The following is an 18,367-nucleotide window of genomic DNA, read 5'->3' as shown; positions in this document are numbered from 1 at the left end:
TAGTATTAGACATTTCTGTGCAATGTTTCCCCCCTTTCAGAATATTTAATGGTTTTTTCAAGATCGAGCACGTAGTTGTTATTTAATCCCGAAGAATACAATAGGAACAATAAAATAACACCCAATTTGTCATAGCCACATAATTCACACTTATTAATGTTTATTTAGTTTTGCCAAAATTTCTGTTACGTAGATAAGATCACCAGTGAACAATGGAGAGTTTAATAATTTTATAAAAACTTGTCAATTACATAAATATCGATACCTTCAGTGCCATTTATCTTCATCTCGTTTAATTCTTAACTATTCCTCACGTTTATTTTAATATTTATTGCGTTGAAGAATAAATAAAATATATATGTATTTCGTATACATTATAAATAATTTATAATACGTTTTAATTTATAATGACAGATCATAAATTAATAATCAGTTTGTCCCAGGACGCTATACATGATCCTTTTGAAGCTGTTACTTTGGTGAATTTTTTCACCATCGTCGTCGAGGATATTTACCTAAAAAAAAAAAACTGTGATAAACCTTTATTACAGCGAGGATAAATTGTAACGAATTAACAGACAATTAAAAAAGCTCTTGGCACACGTTAAGGAATTCTAGCAATTTAATATATGATCTGTTTATGTTTCGTATGTGGAACAAATTATGTGCGATTTTGAGTTTGGTTTTAGTTTCAAACATCCTTAAACGAACTATATTTTCAGTCATTATATGAAATGTTTCGTGGGTGTAAGCATAGAATATACATATGCGCGCAAATATACAAATGACACATACAACTGATGTAACTTTTAATAGTCGTTGATGCGATCCTTTATAAAAGGAAGAGGGAAGGGGCGTCTATAAATTCCATCCTTGGTGAAATAAATATCAGCCATTAATGTTGACATAACTTTAACGTGAACAATTAATAGTAATCAATAGTATTTGGAGGGGTACGCGCGCGCGTGTGCGTGTATATATATATATATATGTTCGGAAGAAATTACGGCAAGGTTATAAAGACATCAAGGTGTGTATTATGGAAGAAAGGTAAAGCAAACCGAAAAGTTACACTTACATATGGCGCGGCTGGACTTTTTGGTCGAGTGTAGTATGCCTAGAAAATGATAATTGGTAAGGCGAAAGGAACAGATATTATATTTTGTTATAGATGTCGCCGATACGTACCCTGGTTTGGTTAGCCTTTTGCGGGGAGAAAACACCGGTACGCGCCGGTTGTTTCACTTCTTCCACCGTGTCGCCGAGAGCTTCTTCTTGTAAAGCCTTGTAAGCCTCGCTCTTGCTTGGATCATACTTGACTGGTTTCTTCGGGCTGTACCATTGTATCGCATGTATACACACACACACACATGTACATACGGATTATTTTTTAATTCATATGCCTCGATTTTGTCTGATCGGTTAGCAGCAGCCAGGGTTACATCGCCAATTGTTTGCTCGAGAGCGACTTTCGGACCGCTTCCATGCCCTTTTCATTAATCGAGTCACAAGTATGTCTCAACTAAGATATTCATTGCTTTTTCTCGAGAATTACGTTCATCATCGGTCTCTCGTTTAACATTTAAAGAGCAACACTCGCTACCATTTAATCCTATTCATCGTATATACTATTCAGAATCATCGGTAATTCTCGAGAATTGCTTTCTCATTACGTGAGTATTAAAATTAGTTAGGCTACTAATTTTCATGTGCATTTACTACTTATTAATTATTGATTACTTTCAACGCTACAGCATGCAACTATAATATGTATAGTATTGTTATTTCACAAACTTCTTTTTCAGGTTTCTTTCCTAAAGTTACTATTACAAACTGCAATAATAATATGTATACAGTAATTCAATCACGGTCTACTGGTCACGTTCATTCGCTCGATTGAAAGAAAAGAAAAGGGAAAAAAAAAGAAAGGAAACTGTTCGCATTATCATACCCATCGCAAGTGCTGTAATTCTGTTTTCGACGACACGGAACGTGACCAATCATTTTATACGGCTTACAAGTTGAGATTGGGAGAGGTTTAAACTACGAATATATTGCGAGAGAAGCAACGGAAAAACGTCTCGAATCGGAAATTAATTCGGTCTATTGAATTGCGGCCACACATTCTTCGTGGACGCAGCCTTGGCCTGCTCTTTCAAGATTCTCGCTTGCTCCTGTATTTCCTGTTTCTGTTTCACGAACGAAAAGTCTATGAAAATGCTGGAAAACAAACAAACTACACGTGAGTGTTCCATCCATCTTAAAGAGGAAACAGTAATGTAAAGACTGAGTTGATTTTTTTCGTGTTTCTTTTCTCTACGTCCACGCTCCGTTGCGATCGCGTCCCTGGTAGCAGACTGTCGCTGACGAATCGATAGATCCTCGACTTTGAATTCCCAATTAATGTCCCACACACGTATGCCACCGATCGTTCTCTCGATGCGTCGCTATTCGAGTTATAATTTTCAAACTGTCCGTTAGTTAGTGCCATAGACGTTACAACGGCTCCGAGTTAATTGTTTTGATAAGCAGCAGCATCAAGCAAAAATCCATTCGCGTATTAATGCTAGTAATTTTGTTACTCTACTACACTCTGTGCGACGTTTTAACCCTTGTTTCGTGAAAACTTGTTCGTTGTTACTTACGGTATGGCAGATGTTTGGCATTTGATAGTGTCGGCGATATTTTGTTCGGAGTAGAGTCCAATTGGTGAGTTGAACTGCTTGTGGACAACCTAAGGAACAAATTGAATTAGACGATAATCGATAACGTATTAGTGGTTAAAAATTAATTTAAAAAGTAGGTAGATCTTCCTAAGTATGGATACGTTGGGTTCCAACGCGTTTCTAATTTTTTAGAGTAAGTCATAAATTTACCATTGATGGAGCTATATGTGCATAACAAATAACTACTTGTTAACAATTTCCAGCTTAAACGAGATAACGGTATATGTGCATCTATGCTCTGCGTATTTAAGATTGCAAGAGAACCCTTTGATCGAACGAGTGGAAGGCGCTCCTACGATTACGGGTGAATGGGTTTGGTTACAGGTAAAAGATTTATATTTATATTTTTTAAATGAATTAACCCGATGGCTATTTTTAATTAGCGGTAAAATATTGATTGCATGCCGCATTATAGTTATAGATTGACTCTTAAGAGTGATTCCAAAAGAATTTCACGATTAAGAACGGTATATACGTTTCTTAACTCGATAAAGCGAAAGCATCGTTCGTGAGAGAGCAGAAGCAATTTGATAATAAAATAATCCAAACCTTTGGAACTTCATTCGGTCCCAAGACACGCTGAAGTACCGTTTCTGCCACCTAGTCAGATTTACGAATTAATAGGCCATTCATTGTACATAAAATATTATATTTGGTGGTTTCTCGGACGCGGCTAGCCAAATCAGTCCTCTTTCAAACAAACCGGGAACCGTGTATAGGACGACTTTTCCCAAGTAATACATTTGTATCAAGAGATTAAATAGAGCGCACCTTTTGTTTCATAGCAACTTCAGGATGAGCCGGTTCGTAATGGTGCGGTGCCGCTCTGATCATCGGATTTGGATGGTGGCGCAAATAGCATTCTCCAAGCGGAGCATCCTTCTTGATTTTTGCACCTGGCAAGACCAAAGGAGTTGTGCGGTATGGCTGAAAATGAACGATGTACATTGTTCGAGAGTATACACGTGTAGGTATCTTAATTGTACGTTCTAATTAAACGTAGATTAATTAATAATGTAAATCACGTACGTATCCCGGGACCGAAATAGTTTTAAGATCTTAAGAAGCTCGGTAGGCGTGGAATCTTTTGCCAGCAAGATGTCAATTACTAACTAATGAAATCCAAAATAACCACCTATTAAAAGGCCGCGATGATCGATCGTAAATACCTCGTTAAATTTCGACGCAGTTGCAAATAATAAAGTATGCGAAAGTTTGCGAATCTAACAATGTAACTAAAAATAAATTGCCTATCATTTTCATGATACCGTTGTTGACGTCCTGTTAACGCTTGGAACGCTAATTGTCACGTCGAAACAGCAACAAGCGTGATATTTTTGGCAGACCTGTTACAACTGGAAACGAACAATGCGTCGTGGAATATGAATATTGCTAAACGATCCCCAATCTCGCACGAGAACTGTTGTTAGGCGGCTAAAATTTCACGTACTTGGCTCATACCTACACAATGAGAAAATTACGTGAAATCGTACTGTTACGAAGAGAAAGCGTTTGCCAAATATTTTCTGTGGTTGCGTTACGGATATTACGAAATTATTAAAAATAATTGTTGCAGGTTCTACCTATATCGAAGAAAAAGAAGCGGAACGAGGGAAAGTCGTACACCACGGAGATGCGAGAGATCCTGTATGTTCATCTAGAGGCTTGATCGCCCTTTTATCCAACTATACCCGTCTTTTCCGAAAAGCGATCGAAATGAGAATGTCAAGCGGAACGATGTAGAAAGAGCGCGAACGGCAGGATAAAGTTACGCGTCGTATTTATAAGACGCGCTTGTAAGAATAGAAGATCGAATTTGAATCCAGCTACCATCGGACTTTTCAACGAAGCGGAGCAGGGTTAACGGTCGATGCAACGACAGATTCGATGCGATCGACTCGAATACCGATTGAAATCGTCTCAAATTATAAACGAGTCAGAACGGTTATTTTACAAGGGTATCAATAGTTTCGGGATTTTGTTTCTCTCTTTCTCTCTTTCTCTCTCGCTCTCTCGCTCTCTCTCTCTCTCTCTCTCGCTCTCTCTCTCTCTCTCTCTCTCTCTCTCTCTCTCGCTCTCCCTGTTTTTCTCGAAATAGATGAAGGCCCCTAGCCGGCAAAAATAACGTGTACCCTGCCGCTGCGATGTTTTACTCCATTCCGATAAATGCTTGTTAAACGTTATTTATTCTCTTTTCATCGCCGTTTTTAACCATCGGAATCAATCGAACCCAATCGGTTCACTATAGACAACTGCATTGTTCGTAGGAGAAGTAATGTGTCGAAGAAAGAAGTCGCTGTTCCTATATCACTTTATAAAGTCCTCAAACTAAATTCAAATTCATTGGAACAATGTTCTATGCAATAAAAGATAACGAATATTTTTGATACGATATTAAAGTAGAGACTTGGCTAAGATGTTTCCATGTATCAACGGTTTCTATCTTTGACGATGCTTTTCAGTGATTTATACAAACGTTTTTGAACGTTGTCGAAACAATGTTTGCGAAACAACAGATTGGAAAGTCAAGGAGACAAGCTGTGAGAGTGTCGTTGTACGACCCTCTTGCGTTTGAGTAACCCAGATCTCATTTACTAAAATAGAATAAGATACCAATGAACAGCCCGTAACGTAACGTGGTTACATGCGTTTTATTGCATCGTGTTATTAGCCAGTCATACGCATATGTACGCGTAATTCCATTTTCATCCGATTCGTTCTTTCCTTGATTCAATTCATCCCTCGAACTTGTACAACTCTACGATAACGGACTTTTAACCGACTCGTTTCTTGTCTTTTTTCAGTGTCATTGGGGTAGCATCAAAGACCTAGCCCTACATTTACAGAAGATGTCAAGGTTGGCACATGACGCAAATTGAAATCTGGATCATCTTACGTTACTTTCTTACGTTCCTTTCGGATGAATGCTCAATTTCACTCTCTTGAATAATGGTACAGATCGATTCGTACATATTGTACGATAGTTAAAGCCCCGCGAGTGTCTTCGCGAAATATCAAAGGTACCCGAGGATCAAGATACATTGAATGTGAACCGTGAAGGTGAGGACATCGGAGGAGGAACGATTTGCATCCGATGAAATTTTGTTAAACAGGTATCTTAACGACATATTGTACGGCGAGACCATCGAATAACATATTTTCTCCTTAGCAGAGATTTCTACGAATTTCGTACCCAAAACACGGCAGCCTCCTCCTCTTTCGGCTGGTGTTCGACGGTGTGACGGTAAACGGTGTAAGCTGGCATCGTTTTCTAATCGAACCAAGGTTCGTACTCCTGGACGCGACACTTTTCCGGACAACAACCGTTCTCTGTATTTCTCTTTTTTCCTTTCCTCGTTTCCACCGTGAAGCTGTTCCACTTCTTTTCTCCTCTCGCAGGCTCTCTTCCTTTACGTGTATTCGCTAACGCACTGTCTCGTTGCGCGGGCGGCACTAACTCTGGTCTTTTCCACGCGACTCCTCTCGCGCTCTTTCTTCTCCTCTCCACGTATTACCGACGTATCTCGATCGCTCCTACGTTTTGCCCTCTTGATCGGCTATATGTATACGATCTCTTTGCGATACTCTCCTCGGTTCGCGGTACATTTCGTTGCTTTTAATGTCTACTTTCACATGTATCCAGCGAAAATTCGTTTCTCGTAATCACGATCCTTCGATGGAATTATTCTAATAAATCTGATAATTCATTTTTATCGATTATTACTATTTGCGCATGTATTTCTGCTCGATTGTGTCACATCTGGACTCGGACCAAATCCCGAAAACTTGAGTATAACAGTTTAGAATACGAAATATCTCCTCAACTAGTTACGATCGGATTAATTTTCTCTTCTTTCCCACTTTTACCCCGCGCTATTTATCTGTCAGCTTATACAACAGTTTTTCTTTTTTTCTTTCAGTTTAACGATTGATATATTCTTCAACCTTGAACCAGATCGTTGTCTCAAGACATTCAGAAAAGCGTTCCCTTTTGGCAGAGTAAAGTAAGTATCTGCAAACTGTAATAGCGCTAGAGCGACTTGAAACGTTCATTAAACGTGGACAATCGGAGAATAGGTTTAATAAATAATGTTGGAATCATATTTTGTAGTTGCGGACAACTGGAAGGCAGTAAAAACAAGGACGCAGGATCGAAAATTGTTATCCGAAATCGTCCTGGATCCCGTACTATTGGTTCGGAGTAGTGGTTTCGATGCAAAAGCGATATTTATAGCGTAGCAACTGCCTCTACGTGGACTTTCCGGCATCGAGGCAGGCCAACAAAAATATATTCACACATCGAACGTCGCACGAATAAAAGCGTCCTCGCTATACTTCTCATGCAGATCTATATAGATACACCATTAACTTTTCGCATCTTCCTCGACCGTGATTCCATCTAACGAAGTCAACATCAATCGTTTTTGCTCAACTTTCCGCTTGAGGTACAAGAGAATGATGATCGTGTGTAGATAAGGAGCCAAGTTAAGAATCGTTAACGATTAAGAATTGTCGTTAAGAATGATTTTCCCAAATTTTACAATGTTTTAATGTAAGGTGCAGAAATAGTGTTTTACGTTCGATGAACAAACATCCCATTATTGTACTTTCTCGAAGATTCAACGGTGAGTTAGGGAATTTCAAAGCGTCCAAGTAATTTCGGAACAGTATGCAACTTGCCAAATGGTTGTGCTTTGAAATACAATACATAAGTCATTGTTATCTGCGCGGTATAAGAAATTCGTTACCAGGAAGTGTATTGAAAAGCAAACCACATTTTCAACTGTTCCTAGTACGATCATTCAAGTTAAAGCTTGAGTATAATTTGTCTTTTATTTGTCAAGCGTTTTATTTCATTTTAATAAAGCTTCCAAAAGAGAGACGGACGACGAATTAAAAAGATTTCGATGAATACACTCGACAATTTGGTTTAATTTTCTTGCTAGTACATGGCGTTGTAACTACGGGTTAATGCACCAGTTCGGAGAAGCTAATCAAACGGCGTTTACATTTGCAAATCTAAGAAGCGCTGGAAACCACTCTCTACTTCGCTTCTCTAGAATCGCCGCTGAAACGATAGAAATAGAAGCGAGCAAGTTATTACGATTATCGATTTTACGCATTGTAATTTGCTTGCTTCTGTGCGAGCTGATGTTTCGCACGACTGTTTATTATATATTTGCGTATACGAAGGAGATACCTGCGACAAATAGACTCTCTCCTCGCGAACTTCGTCGAGATGATCGTGGGGCAAATTAAGACGTTCCGGTGGAGATGTAGGTCGACTGTATTCGTCGATGAAAGGCGGCGGTACAGGACTCTTTGGTAATTCCGACGGTACTTTTGGCTGTTTGGTTCTATAGCGGAATGGGAAAGTATCTTATACTAACGGATCAACGTGAAAATAATTCCTCTCACGAGAGCCTCGATGATACTTTCGACAATCACTTCCCAACATACATACGGTATCGTACAATTTCTATCGTTTTAACGCGGCTCGATAAAAAGCTTAACATGTGTTGTTTGTGTTTTATTTTCAGCGGTGTTCACACTGTGCCAGGGGAGAAAGTGATTGTCGAGGTAACGATGATGCTTCTTGATGCGATGAGCTGTCAATCAGGCGCTGCGATTAAAGCGTGTGAAGAGAGAGAGAAAAAAAAAAGAAAGAAAGAAGATAAAGTTTAATGTAGAAGCTAGTTAATAATCAAGTTATGTAGCGGTAATAGCGCGGCGCAGTAGCGATGCGAAAAATCGAGCGGATAACAATAAAGGTGAAATTGTTTTCTGACAGACTAGTGACCGCAGCCCTGTCGCCTCGTATATTCGACTTGATGATCGGAGATGACGTGGTAATGTTGCTAGGAAGTGCATTCGACGGCTCAGACCTTTCGACCACGAGCCTTATAGATTCAGATTTTTGTAGAAGATTCTGGGCGTCTACATGCCTCACATCTCGCGCGTCGTAATCGTCGATTTTCTTGATCACGTCACCCCTCTGGAGCGCCTCGTTCTCCGACTGTAAGTACAAATTTCATCGTAAGGTAACCATCAACGGTACATTAGTGTTAATGATTTATCAACGATTTCTTCTTAACAATCGTGATAGGGTCAGTTTAGTAGGTAAGTTCTGATCTCGTCGTACAAGGGTGTAACCATTGAACAAACTAAGAGGACACGGCGTCAAACGTTGTATAGCTGTATTAGTTTACGTGACCAACAAAACACTGTCGTTGAATTTTATTTAAGAGACAGACTGTGGGTTCTTTTTTGTTCGGGGTTAGAGCACGTAGACCGATGCGTGATTATTCCCTCTCTGTTGCGTTTAAGAATCCCACCGGAGGGAACGCAGTCGAAACGATCAAGAGGATGGAACAGATCAAATAACATGCGACATGTGGAGACTGATCGTGATTTATATCCGTTTAAATAATGTGATTAAAATTGATCAGCTTTTTAATTACACGTAGATGCAAGAGCCTATGCGTACACGTTACAGAGAATAATCTCCAACCCCTGCTGTTTTCTATTATAAATAGAGTTTTGCTGTAGATCCAATAATAACCGTAGGCGTAGTAACGCGTCTATCTACGTGTATATACGCATAATGGCAAATAACTGATCGCTATAAACGATTGGATAGAGTTGGTTGGTTTAGCAGAAATGGGGTGAAAGGAGAACTCACGCGGGTGACGACGATCGGTGTACCCAAATCAGCGCCTCCAGCGATACGTATTCCCCAAGGTTTGCCAGTGCTGGATCTCTTAAGTTTCACGATCACCGTTTGTTTCCTCGTCATGCTCTACTCCGTCTCTGTCACAACAACGTAATCGCGTGCTTTAAATCCCGGGCACAAATCGAGAGATCGATCGTACGGTTTAGAATCGGGAACGAGACGACGACGAATAGCCGTGAGAGAACTAGCGAAGCGAGAAGCCTCTCTACCCGAAAGGAGGCACCAATCGGCTGCGAAATTCTCGGAAAAGATCGAAACGGTGCGAAACTACAGCGAGTCGGGACAATATCGGGGCCGTGCATACGCTCGTTACTGGCAATCGAGAACTACTGGCCGAACCACCGCTTGATTTTGACAAGCTTTACTCCTGCGAGCTTAGTTACCCAACTACCGGCTCGCCGCTTCTGCTATTCTGGCCCCATTTCGAATTGGCATACCGTGTGTATTGTTCTGGCCCGACCTGCACTCATTTCTCTGGCATTTGCGGCCTCCCTATATTTGTGTACATATGTACACGCATGTATAGATAACTACCGATGGGACCAATAATCATGTGCGAAACTAGATATCTTCTACCTCGGATATCATGTTTTTTCGGAGTAATTTCGGGCTTGGCCGCGACGTACATATATATCTCTACGACGGATCAAACGGCGGATTAAAGTGGTATACGGATTGTTAACATATTTACAAATGATACCTATTATACGACATGTGTACAGAGGATAATATCGGGTAATATTGACAGATGTTCGAAATGAATACAGAAAATCAAACACTGCACGTAAATGATTTATTAAAACATTCGTGAATTACAGTGGACATTCTTTTGTTTAGAAATTAATGAAGGAAGAATATGCCTATGTCTATGTGCGTGTGTGGGTTGCATATAAGATATAGAATAGTATAATAACGTTCTGAAAGGGTGAAACATGGTCCATCGGAGTGTGTCACCGCGAATTACGAAGACCATTAGAAGACAAAGAAATTCAAGATTTAATCGGCACATGTAAATCGCAACCTGTTACATACTCACATAGGTTTCGTAAAAGTTGCCTATGGAAAATTTAAGGGACATGTTTCCCTCGCGAAATTATCGGCACACTTTCTTCTCTCTTTCACAAACGATAAATCGTCGCGAGGGTGCAGATGCTCTCCCCAATGTGGTTCCGATCTAATTAGTCTGACTGCACTGTGATTAATGAGACTAAATCAAGAGAGAAAAGGAAAAAATAAAAGGATCTAAGGCGAGAGGAAGAGAGTGTGCGTAAGTTTGACTTAAATTAGCAACCTATAGCGCGAAAGGTTAGTCAATCATAGTTTTAAGACTGTACTGTTCTAGTGACTCATTTATCTCGACTTACACGGTCCTCAAGAAGTGTACACGTATATATATATATGTATCAGAATTCAACAACAAACTATTAATTTATAATTGATCATTATTAGACATAGATATGTCGGTAGTTAACAAGAATAGGAGATCAAAAATAAAATACGGGCAAGTATGCGTTCGGTACATCTATGTACACATGTAGATAACAAAACAATAGATGCATACAAAGGATAAAAATATAAAACAAATAGGATCTATAAAATGATCTATAAAAATCTTTTATATATTTGATCTTTAAATGTTCTACGTACGTCTATATGATGAGATAGAAAAGAGGAAGGATAGTGTTCCCTTTTATGAATATTCCTCGCTAATCGCCCTACCAATTACCATCCGACGTACTTCACTTGTACCGGCGCCAATTTCATACAATTTAGCATCACGTAAAAATCTTCCAGTAGGGTAATCGTTTGTATAACCATTTCCACCTTCAAAAAAGAACAAATTTGGAGAAAAATTTAAGATCAAGATCGAAATTACAAGCATAGATATTACCGAGTATTTGAAGTGCGTTCAACGCAGCGTTTGTAGCGCATTCGGCGATGTACAGTATCACAGCAGCGCAATCTTTTCGATTTACATGTCCTGCATCATAAGCTCTGGCTACGGAATACAAATAACTTCGACAGGCGCTTAAACTCGTATACATGTTCGCCATTTTTTCCTACAATATTAGTGGTAATTTAAACAATAAGAATGTTCAAATACAAAGCTCGTACGAACGAAACTGTAATTTTATACTTGTATCATCTGAAATTCTGCTATCGATTTTCCAAATTGTTTTCTCGTATGCGCGTAATTGAATGCCACATCGCAGCAAGCTTGAAGGATTCTGACACAATAATAAAAAAACATAAAATATGAATATTTCAAAAAATAACAGAATGTACAGATCGCGAAAGTAAAATTGGGCATACTACCCTAAAGGGCCAGCTGCTAGTGTCATTCGTTCTAAATCTAGGCCGCTAAATAGTACGTAGATGCCTTTGTCCACTTGCCCGAGTATATTTGTTACTGTAATTGGTAGCAATAATGATTTATGAGCGACGCGTAAAAATTCCATTCAATGATTTAATGTGAACTTGTAATTTGAAGAGAAAATTACCAGGGACTTTACAATCCTCGAATAGAAGCTCGCATGTGTTAGAACCTCGCATACCTAGTTTATCCAATTTTGGAGCCGTGCTAAACCCTTCGAAACCTCGTTCTACGATAAATGCCGTAATACCGTGTTGCGGTTTGATCGCACTTGTATTTGTTTTTGCATAAACGATAATAGTATCGGCGTCGGGACCGTTAGTAATCCAGAATTTATGGCCATTCAGAATATAATAATCACCTCTCTTTTCAGCCCGCAGCCTCATAGATACCACGTCGGATCCGGATGTCGATTCTGACATCGCAAGCGCTCCAACGTGTTCCCCGTTACACAACTATATAACCACCCGAATTTATTACATACACATGTAACAATATTCTTATTAGGTTTATGTATCCATATCACCTTTGGCAAATACTTGTACTTTTGTTCCTCCGTTCCATTTCTGTGAATTTGATTGACGCACAAATTCGAATGAACGCCGTAACTGAGACCCACGGATCCCGATACTCTGCTCAATTCCTCTATTATAATTACCTGATCCAGATACGAACCATCTGTACCCCCGTACTCGGATTTTACTGTTATCCCTAGTAAACCTAAATTACCAAGTTTCTTCCAAAATTCCTAAATATTAGTATCGAATGATGAATATACATATCTTCTATTCCGTTAAATGGAAGTTTAGTCACACTTACTCGGAGTTCGTCAAAATTATTCTTCTTATCAATTTCCGCAGCTTTCGGGGCAAGTTCTTTTTCTGCAAAATTGAATACTAGTTGCCGAAGCTGTAAAGAGTATTCTCTCTTATTATTAACATTGAAAATATCTGTATACGTGTGCACATGTATTATGAAATTTGATAAACAGAATACAAATAAAAAGAATAAGACGTCGATCATAAAAAATCGATATCGACCAATCTGTTACGATATGGAATACTAACCTCCTTTTGCTGTTCGTTTAGACCAAAAATATTATCGTTTATCTTGTAATATTTCGAAGAATGCCTTGCATTGATTTTATAGTTAAAATTTAAAAAATTGCGTAAAAATGATCCCGGAAATACGCGAACGTAAGACGTCATGTTTTTAAAGTTTCACTATTCCCTAAAAATTGTATTTTAAGAGCTTATGAAGCAGCGATGAATATGTTAATTATCTTATATTCGATCACGGTGGTGTAATGCTCCCAAATGATTGTAACTGCATTGTAATTGTTACATATATATACACACGCATATACATATACATATGGGCACTTTTTACGTATGCGACGTATAACATAAAATGAAATTAAATTTCTTTTTTTCTTTCCATTTCTACTATGCGTTAAAGGATAAATACTTGAAAAAAAGTACAACATAAATTTACATTGTAAGGTTACATTTTGTAGGTAGAAATTTTTAATGTATAATAAGTGTACTACGACAGCGCATTATACAATATGTATATTATATGTATCATATATATGTGTAGGCACACAGGTATACAAGTGTACGTGTATATCTATGCGTGTGTGTCATAATTCAATACAACTCGACTGGAAAAGATGCAACAGTGAAAGTATTTCTGTTCGAATTTTTTTATACTCTTTTATAAATACAGTAAAAGATGGGTGAAATGAAGATTAATAACTATAACAATATTAAATCCGAATTAAAATACGATAAAGTAGTGCAGCACATTCAGGTACGAATGAGGTTAAGTTTTGTACAGGTTATTCCGGTAAGTTTGTTATAAAGCGATTAATATACATTGTATAATTACGTTTGTATAGGACAAATGGAAACTCGTACCTGCGTTTCTTAAAGGAAAAGGTCTGGTTAAACAACATATTGATTCCTTTAATTATTTTATAAATGTTGAGATAAAAAAAATTGTTAAAGCGAATGAAAAAGTGCTTAGCGATGCTGATCCTCTGTTTTATGTAAAGTGAGTGGGACTATTTTACGTGTTATAATGTATTCTATCGTTTGTATTATATCATTTTCATTGTTAGATATTTAAACGTTCATGTCGGTTCACCTGATGTTGAGGAAGGTTTCAACGTGACACGTTCCACTACTCCACACGAATGCCGTTTGAGAGATTTGAATTATTCTGCGCCGATCACGGTTGACATTGAATATATAAGAGGACACCAACCAATAATTAGAAATAATTTATTGATTGGGAGGTATCTATAAATCATTTGTAATTATTTTGGGATTAATAGGAATTAATAGCACAAATTGAATTCACTATGGTTTTTTTAGAATGCCTATAATGTTAAGAAGTTCAAATTGTGTATTAACTGGTAAATCTCATTTCGAGTTGGCAAAGATGAACGAATGCCCTCATGATCCTGGTGGTTATTTTATAGTAAATGGACAAGAGAAAGTAATTCTGATACAAGAACAAATGCTCAGAAATAGAATCATTTTAGAGGAGGATAGCAAGGGATGTATTGTAGCATCTTGTAACAGTTCTACTCATGAAAGGAAAACCAAAACTAATGTAGTAGGCAGAGCTGGAAGATATTATATGAGGCATAACATTTTTCAAGATGTAAGTAACATACTAATCAATGACAAACATTTTGATAATATTTTATAAAGTGCAAGTACGTTATTAGGATATACCTGTAACGGTAATATTTAAAGCAATGGGAATTGTAAGCGATCAAGAAATTATGCAACTTATTGGTACGGAAGAAGAATTTATGAAAAAATTTGCACCTAGCTTGGAAGAATGTCATACCCTGAATGTGTTTGCTCAAAATCAGGCATTAAGGTAGCGTGTTGGAATAAGATGTTACTAATATTGGAATGTTATTAATTTTGTGTAATTTTTCAGGTTTCTTAGTAATAAGAGAAAGCAGAAAAGATACTCAGTTATAAAATCTAGTATTACAGACGAAATGAAGGATATATTAGCAACTAACATTTTATCTCATGTTCCTGTTGGTAATTTTGAAATTATAAGTATATAATTAAAATATGGTACAAACAACACTTGACATCTAACATTTTATAGGTAATAGACTTTAATTTTAAAATGAAAGCAACTTATATTGCTTTAATGATTCGTAAAGTTATGAAAGCACAATCTGATGGAAAACTTGTAGATGATAGAGATTATTATGGTAATAAACGATTAGAACTGGCTGGTTCTTTACTATCGTTAATGTTTGAAGATTTATTTAAAAGATTTAATTGGGAGGTTGGTAATTACTAATAGATGACTAATAGATTTTAAAATCCGTTTAAAAAGTACTATATTTTTAATTGAATATTTACAGTTAAAACAAATTGCTGACAAAAATATACCAAAAATCAAAGCTGCACAATTTGACATTGTAAAACATATGAGGCAAGACCAGATAACCAATGGATTAGCATTTGCTATATCGTCTGTAAGTGTCATCTGTAAAACAGAATAATATATTATAGAGCGTCGTTAAAGATTAGATAATGTATGAAAAATGTTATTAAACAGGGTAATTGGACGATTAAGCGATTTAAAATGGAACGGCATGGAGTAACTCAAGTTCTGTCGAGGCTTTCTTATATTTCAGCACTTGGCATGATGACACGAGTTAATTCGCAATTTGAGAAAACTCGAAAAGTGTCTGGTCCTCGATCTTTGCAACCGTCGCAATGGGGAATGCTGTGCCCTAGCGATACTCCTGAAGGAGAGGTTAGCGTTATTCTTATAGTATATGTTTTTGTTAACGAAAATTATTAATTACAACATTAAAAGTTGCCCGAATATAAATTTTTATTATAGGGTTGCGGTTTAGTAAAAAACTTAGCTCTTATGACGCACATTACTACAGAAATAGAGGAAGGACCGATTGTTAGATTGGCTTTTAACTTAGGAGTGGAAAATGTTAACATACTTGGAGGAGAAGAAATTAATAACAAAAATGTTTATATGGTTTTTCTGAATGGTAATATTTTGGGTATAGTGAAGAATTACCATAGGCTGGTAAATGTCTTTAGGTTATTGCGAAGAAACGGTCTCATAAATGGTTTTGTTTCTATATACACACAGCACCAACATAGGTAATATAATACTTACATGTTATGAAAAAAATTGCATATCGCAGTTTGTTGTAATTAATTGTTTGTTGGTAGATGTATACAAATTAGCTCTGATGGAGGACGATTGTGTAGGCCGTATATTATTGTACAAAATGGTGAACCTCTTATACAATACGATCATATAAGGCAACTTGAACACGGAGTACGAAGTTTCCAAGATTTTTTACAAGATGGTTAGTCTTCCGAATAATGGGATAAATTGAATTTACCCACATAAATCGTACTTACATCTACTAATTGATTACAACTACTTGCAATAATTCAATCCGAATATCGTTGTTAGGTTTAATCGAGTATCTCGATGTAAACGAGGAAAATGATAGTTCTATCGCGTTCAATGAATCGCACATTAACGAGAAGACGACACATTTAGAAATTGAACCATTTACATTACTCGGAGTTTGTGCTGGTTTAGTACCATATCCGCATCACAATCAGAGTCCAAGAAACACTTATCAGTGTGCTATGGGGAAACAAGCGATGGGAACTATTGGTTATAATCAGCGAAATCGCATCGATACGTTGATGTATAATTTAGTTTATCCTCAGACACCTATGGTGAAATCCCGAACAATAGAATTAATCAATTTTGATAAATTGCCTGCTGGCCAAAATGCAACGGTTGCTGTCATGTCTTATAGCGGTTACGATATCGAGGACGCTCTCATTTTAAACAAAGCTTCAATTGATAGAGGATTCGGGAGATGTTTGATATATCGAAATGCAAAATGTACGTTGAAGAGATATGCCAATCAGACTTATGATCGAATAATGGGTCCATTGATTGATTCTAATACGAAGAAATCCGTTTGGAAACATGAAGTAATCGATAGTGACGGAATAGCTGCGCCTGGAGAAATGGTGGAAAATAGAAAGGTTCATTTTAGGTTTATTCTTAGTATATGCGTTTTGTATTTTCATGTAAACAACTGTGCATTATCTTCAATCTTTTAGGTAATGGTAAATAAATCATCACCGGCTGCAAATATCGGTCCAGTGAATTCTGGTAATGTTCAAACGCAAACTGAATACAAAGATGTACCAGTTGTTTTTAAAGGTCCTGTTCCTGCTTACGTTGAAAAGGTGATGATTTCTAGTAACGCGGAAGATGCGTTTTTGATTAAGTTATTGTTAAGACAAACTAGAAGACCCGAGATAGGTGATAAATTTAGTAGCCGACACGGACAGAAAGGCGTCACCGGTATGTACTTACACCGGTACGTTGTTATTTCATTTTATGGTTACATTTCGTTATTATTTATTCTTGTGGGCAGGATTGATCGTAGAACAAGAGGACATGCCATTTAATGATTATGGTATATGCCCTGATATGATTATGAATCCACATGGTTTTCCTTCACGTATGACAGTCGGGAAATTGATAGAATTGCTTGCTGGAAAAGCTGGTGTTATAAAAGGAGAGTTTCATTACGGCACAGGTATGTTTAGAAGAAATTGTTTACTGATTATTTTTTCTTTCTTTTTGTAACTAATGGTTATTCTTGTATATAGCATTTGGAGGTTCGAAAGTTGAAGATGTCTGCGAGGAGTTAATAAAGCATGGTTACAATTATTTGGGTAAAGATTTCTTTTATTCTGGTATTACAGGTGAACCATTACAGGCGTATATTTATTCTGGACCAGTAAGTCGATAACTATCGTGTGTTTAATTTCACTTGGATCTATACCTTATAAGCATCTATTTCGCGTTGTAGGTGTATTATCAAAAATTAAAACATATGGTACAAGATAAAATGCATGCTCGTGCTCGAGGACCGAGAGCTGTATTGACGCGTCAACCAACAGAAGGTCGTGCCAAAGAAGGTGGTTTACGATTGGGTGAAATGGAGCGAGACTGTTTAATTGGATACGGTGCCAGTATGATGTTAATAGAGAGACTCATGATATCTAGCGATGCGTTTGATGTCGATGTGTGCAACAAGTGCGGTTTGATGGCGTATAGCGGTTGGTGTCATAGTTGTCGTTCCAGTGCGTGCGTCTCTACGATTTCTATGCCTTACGCTTGCAAATTACTGTTCCAAGAACTCCAATCTATGAACATTGTGCCTCGATTGACGTTGAAAAATTATTGCGAGTAACTGCATATTTGAAACAATCTACAGGTTACTGAGATTGACGACACATGTAAATATATTTATAGGATGTACGACGGCATTTATTAATATTTTTATCTCTTTCGTATACAGCAATAGCGTTAAAAGTAGTTATCATTTAATAACATTTCTTTACTTATAAAAAATATAGTAATTTTTTTTACTGGAAGACATACAGTGATCCCAAAAATTAATTAAATTATTTATCGATT

The 18,367-nt window shown here is 37.3% G+C and overlaps 3 protein-coding genes across 14 annotated transcripts; 1 reads left to right on the top strand and 2 right to left on the bottom strand.

The window, feature by feature from the left end:
- Positions 1–310: 310 nt before the first annotated feature.
- On the bottom strand, positions 311–10,684 carry Zasp66 (PDZ_signaling and DUF4749 domain-containing protein Zasp66). 12 transcript variants are annotated; one of them, XM_076897161.1, is made up of 10 exons: positions 10,496–10,634; positions 9,409–9,534; positions 8,516–8,742; positions 7,927–8,083; positions 3,498–3,653; positions 3,276–3,326; positions 2,646–2,734; positions 1,189–1,333; positions 1,079–1,117; positions 311–515 (listed from the first exon to the last, which is right to left on the bottom strand). In XM_076897161.1, exons 2-10 carry the CDS (start codon positions 9,520–9,522, stop codon positions 423–425), a joined length of 1,071 nt encoding a protein of 356 aa, XP_076753276.1. In that variant the 5' UTR covers positions 9,523–9,534; positions 10,496–10,634; the 3' UTR covers positions 311–422. The 12 variants fall into 12 exon arrangements, with proteins under 12 accessions (XP_076753276.1, XP_076753277.1, XP_076753279.1 ...); XM_076897162.1 differs by lacking the exon at positions 10,496–10,634 and adding an exon at positions 796–872 and having other exon boundaries at positions 9,409–9,836; XM_076897164.1 differs by lacking the exon at positions 9,409–9,534 and having other exon boundaries at positions 10,496–10,684.
- Positions 10,685–10,995: 311 nt separating this feature from the next.
- On the bottom strand, positions 10,996–13,070 carry LOC143424816 (isovaleryl-CoA dehydrogenase, mitochondrial). The gene is made up of 8 exons (XM_076897151.1): positions 12,901–13,070; positions 12,653–12,742; positions 12,360–12,581; positions 11,961–12,288; positions 11,776–11,869; positions 11,597–11,687; positions 11,351–11,519; positions 10,996–11,283 (listed from the first exon to the last, which is right to left on the bottom strand). Exons 1-8 carry the CDS (start codon positions 13,039–13,041, stop codon positions 11,150–11,152), a joined length of 1,269 nt encoding a protein of 422 aa, XP_076753266.1. The 5' UTR covers positions 13,042–13,070; the 3' UTR covers positions 10,996–11,149.
- Positions 13,071–13,477: 407 nt separating this feature from the next.
- Positions 13,478–18,336, top strand: Rpiii128 (RNA polymerase III subunit RpIII128). The gene is made up of 16 exons (XM_076897076.1): positions 13,478–13,645; positions 13,734–13,888; positions 13,956–14,132; positions 14,212–14,503; positions 14,571–14,728; positions 14,792–14,897; positions 14,972–15,157; positions 15,237–15,350; positions 15,434–15,634; positions 15,725–16,002; positions 16,075–16,214; positions 16,325–16,917; positions 16,996–17,242; positions 17,316–17,480; positions 17,554–17,684; positions 17,757–18,336. Exons 1-16 carry the CDS (start codon positions 13,568–13,570, stop codon positions 18,138–18,140), a joined length of 3,405 nt encoding a protein of 1,134 aa, XP_076753191.1. The 5' UTR covers positions 13,478–13,567; the 3' UTR covers positions 18,141–18,336.
- Positions 18,337–18,367: the final 31 nt, after the last annotated feature.

The sequence above is a fragment of the Xylocopa sonorina genome, chromosome 6 (assembly GCF_050948175.1).
Source record: "Xylocopa sonorina isolate GNS202 chromosome 6, iyXylSono1_principal, whole genome shotgun sequence".
Lineage (NCBI taxonomy): Eukaryota > Metazoa > Arthropoda > Insecta > Hymenoptera > Apidae > Xylocopa > Xylocopa sonorina.
This window is presented reverse-complemented; position numbering and strand designations above follow the sequence as displayed.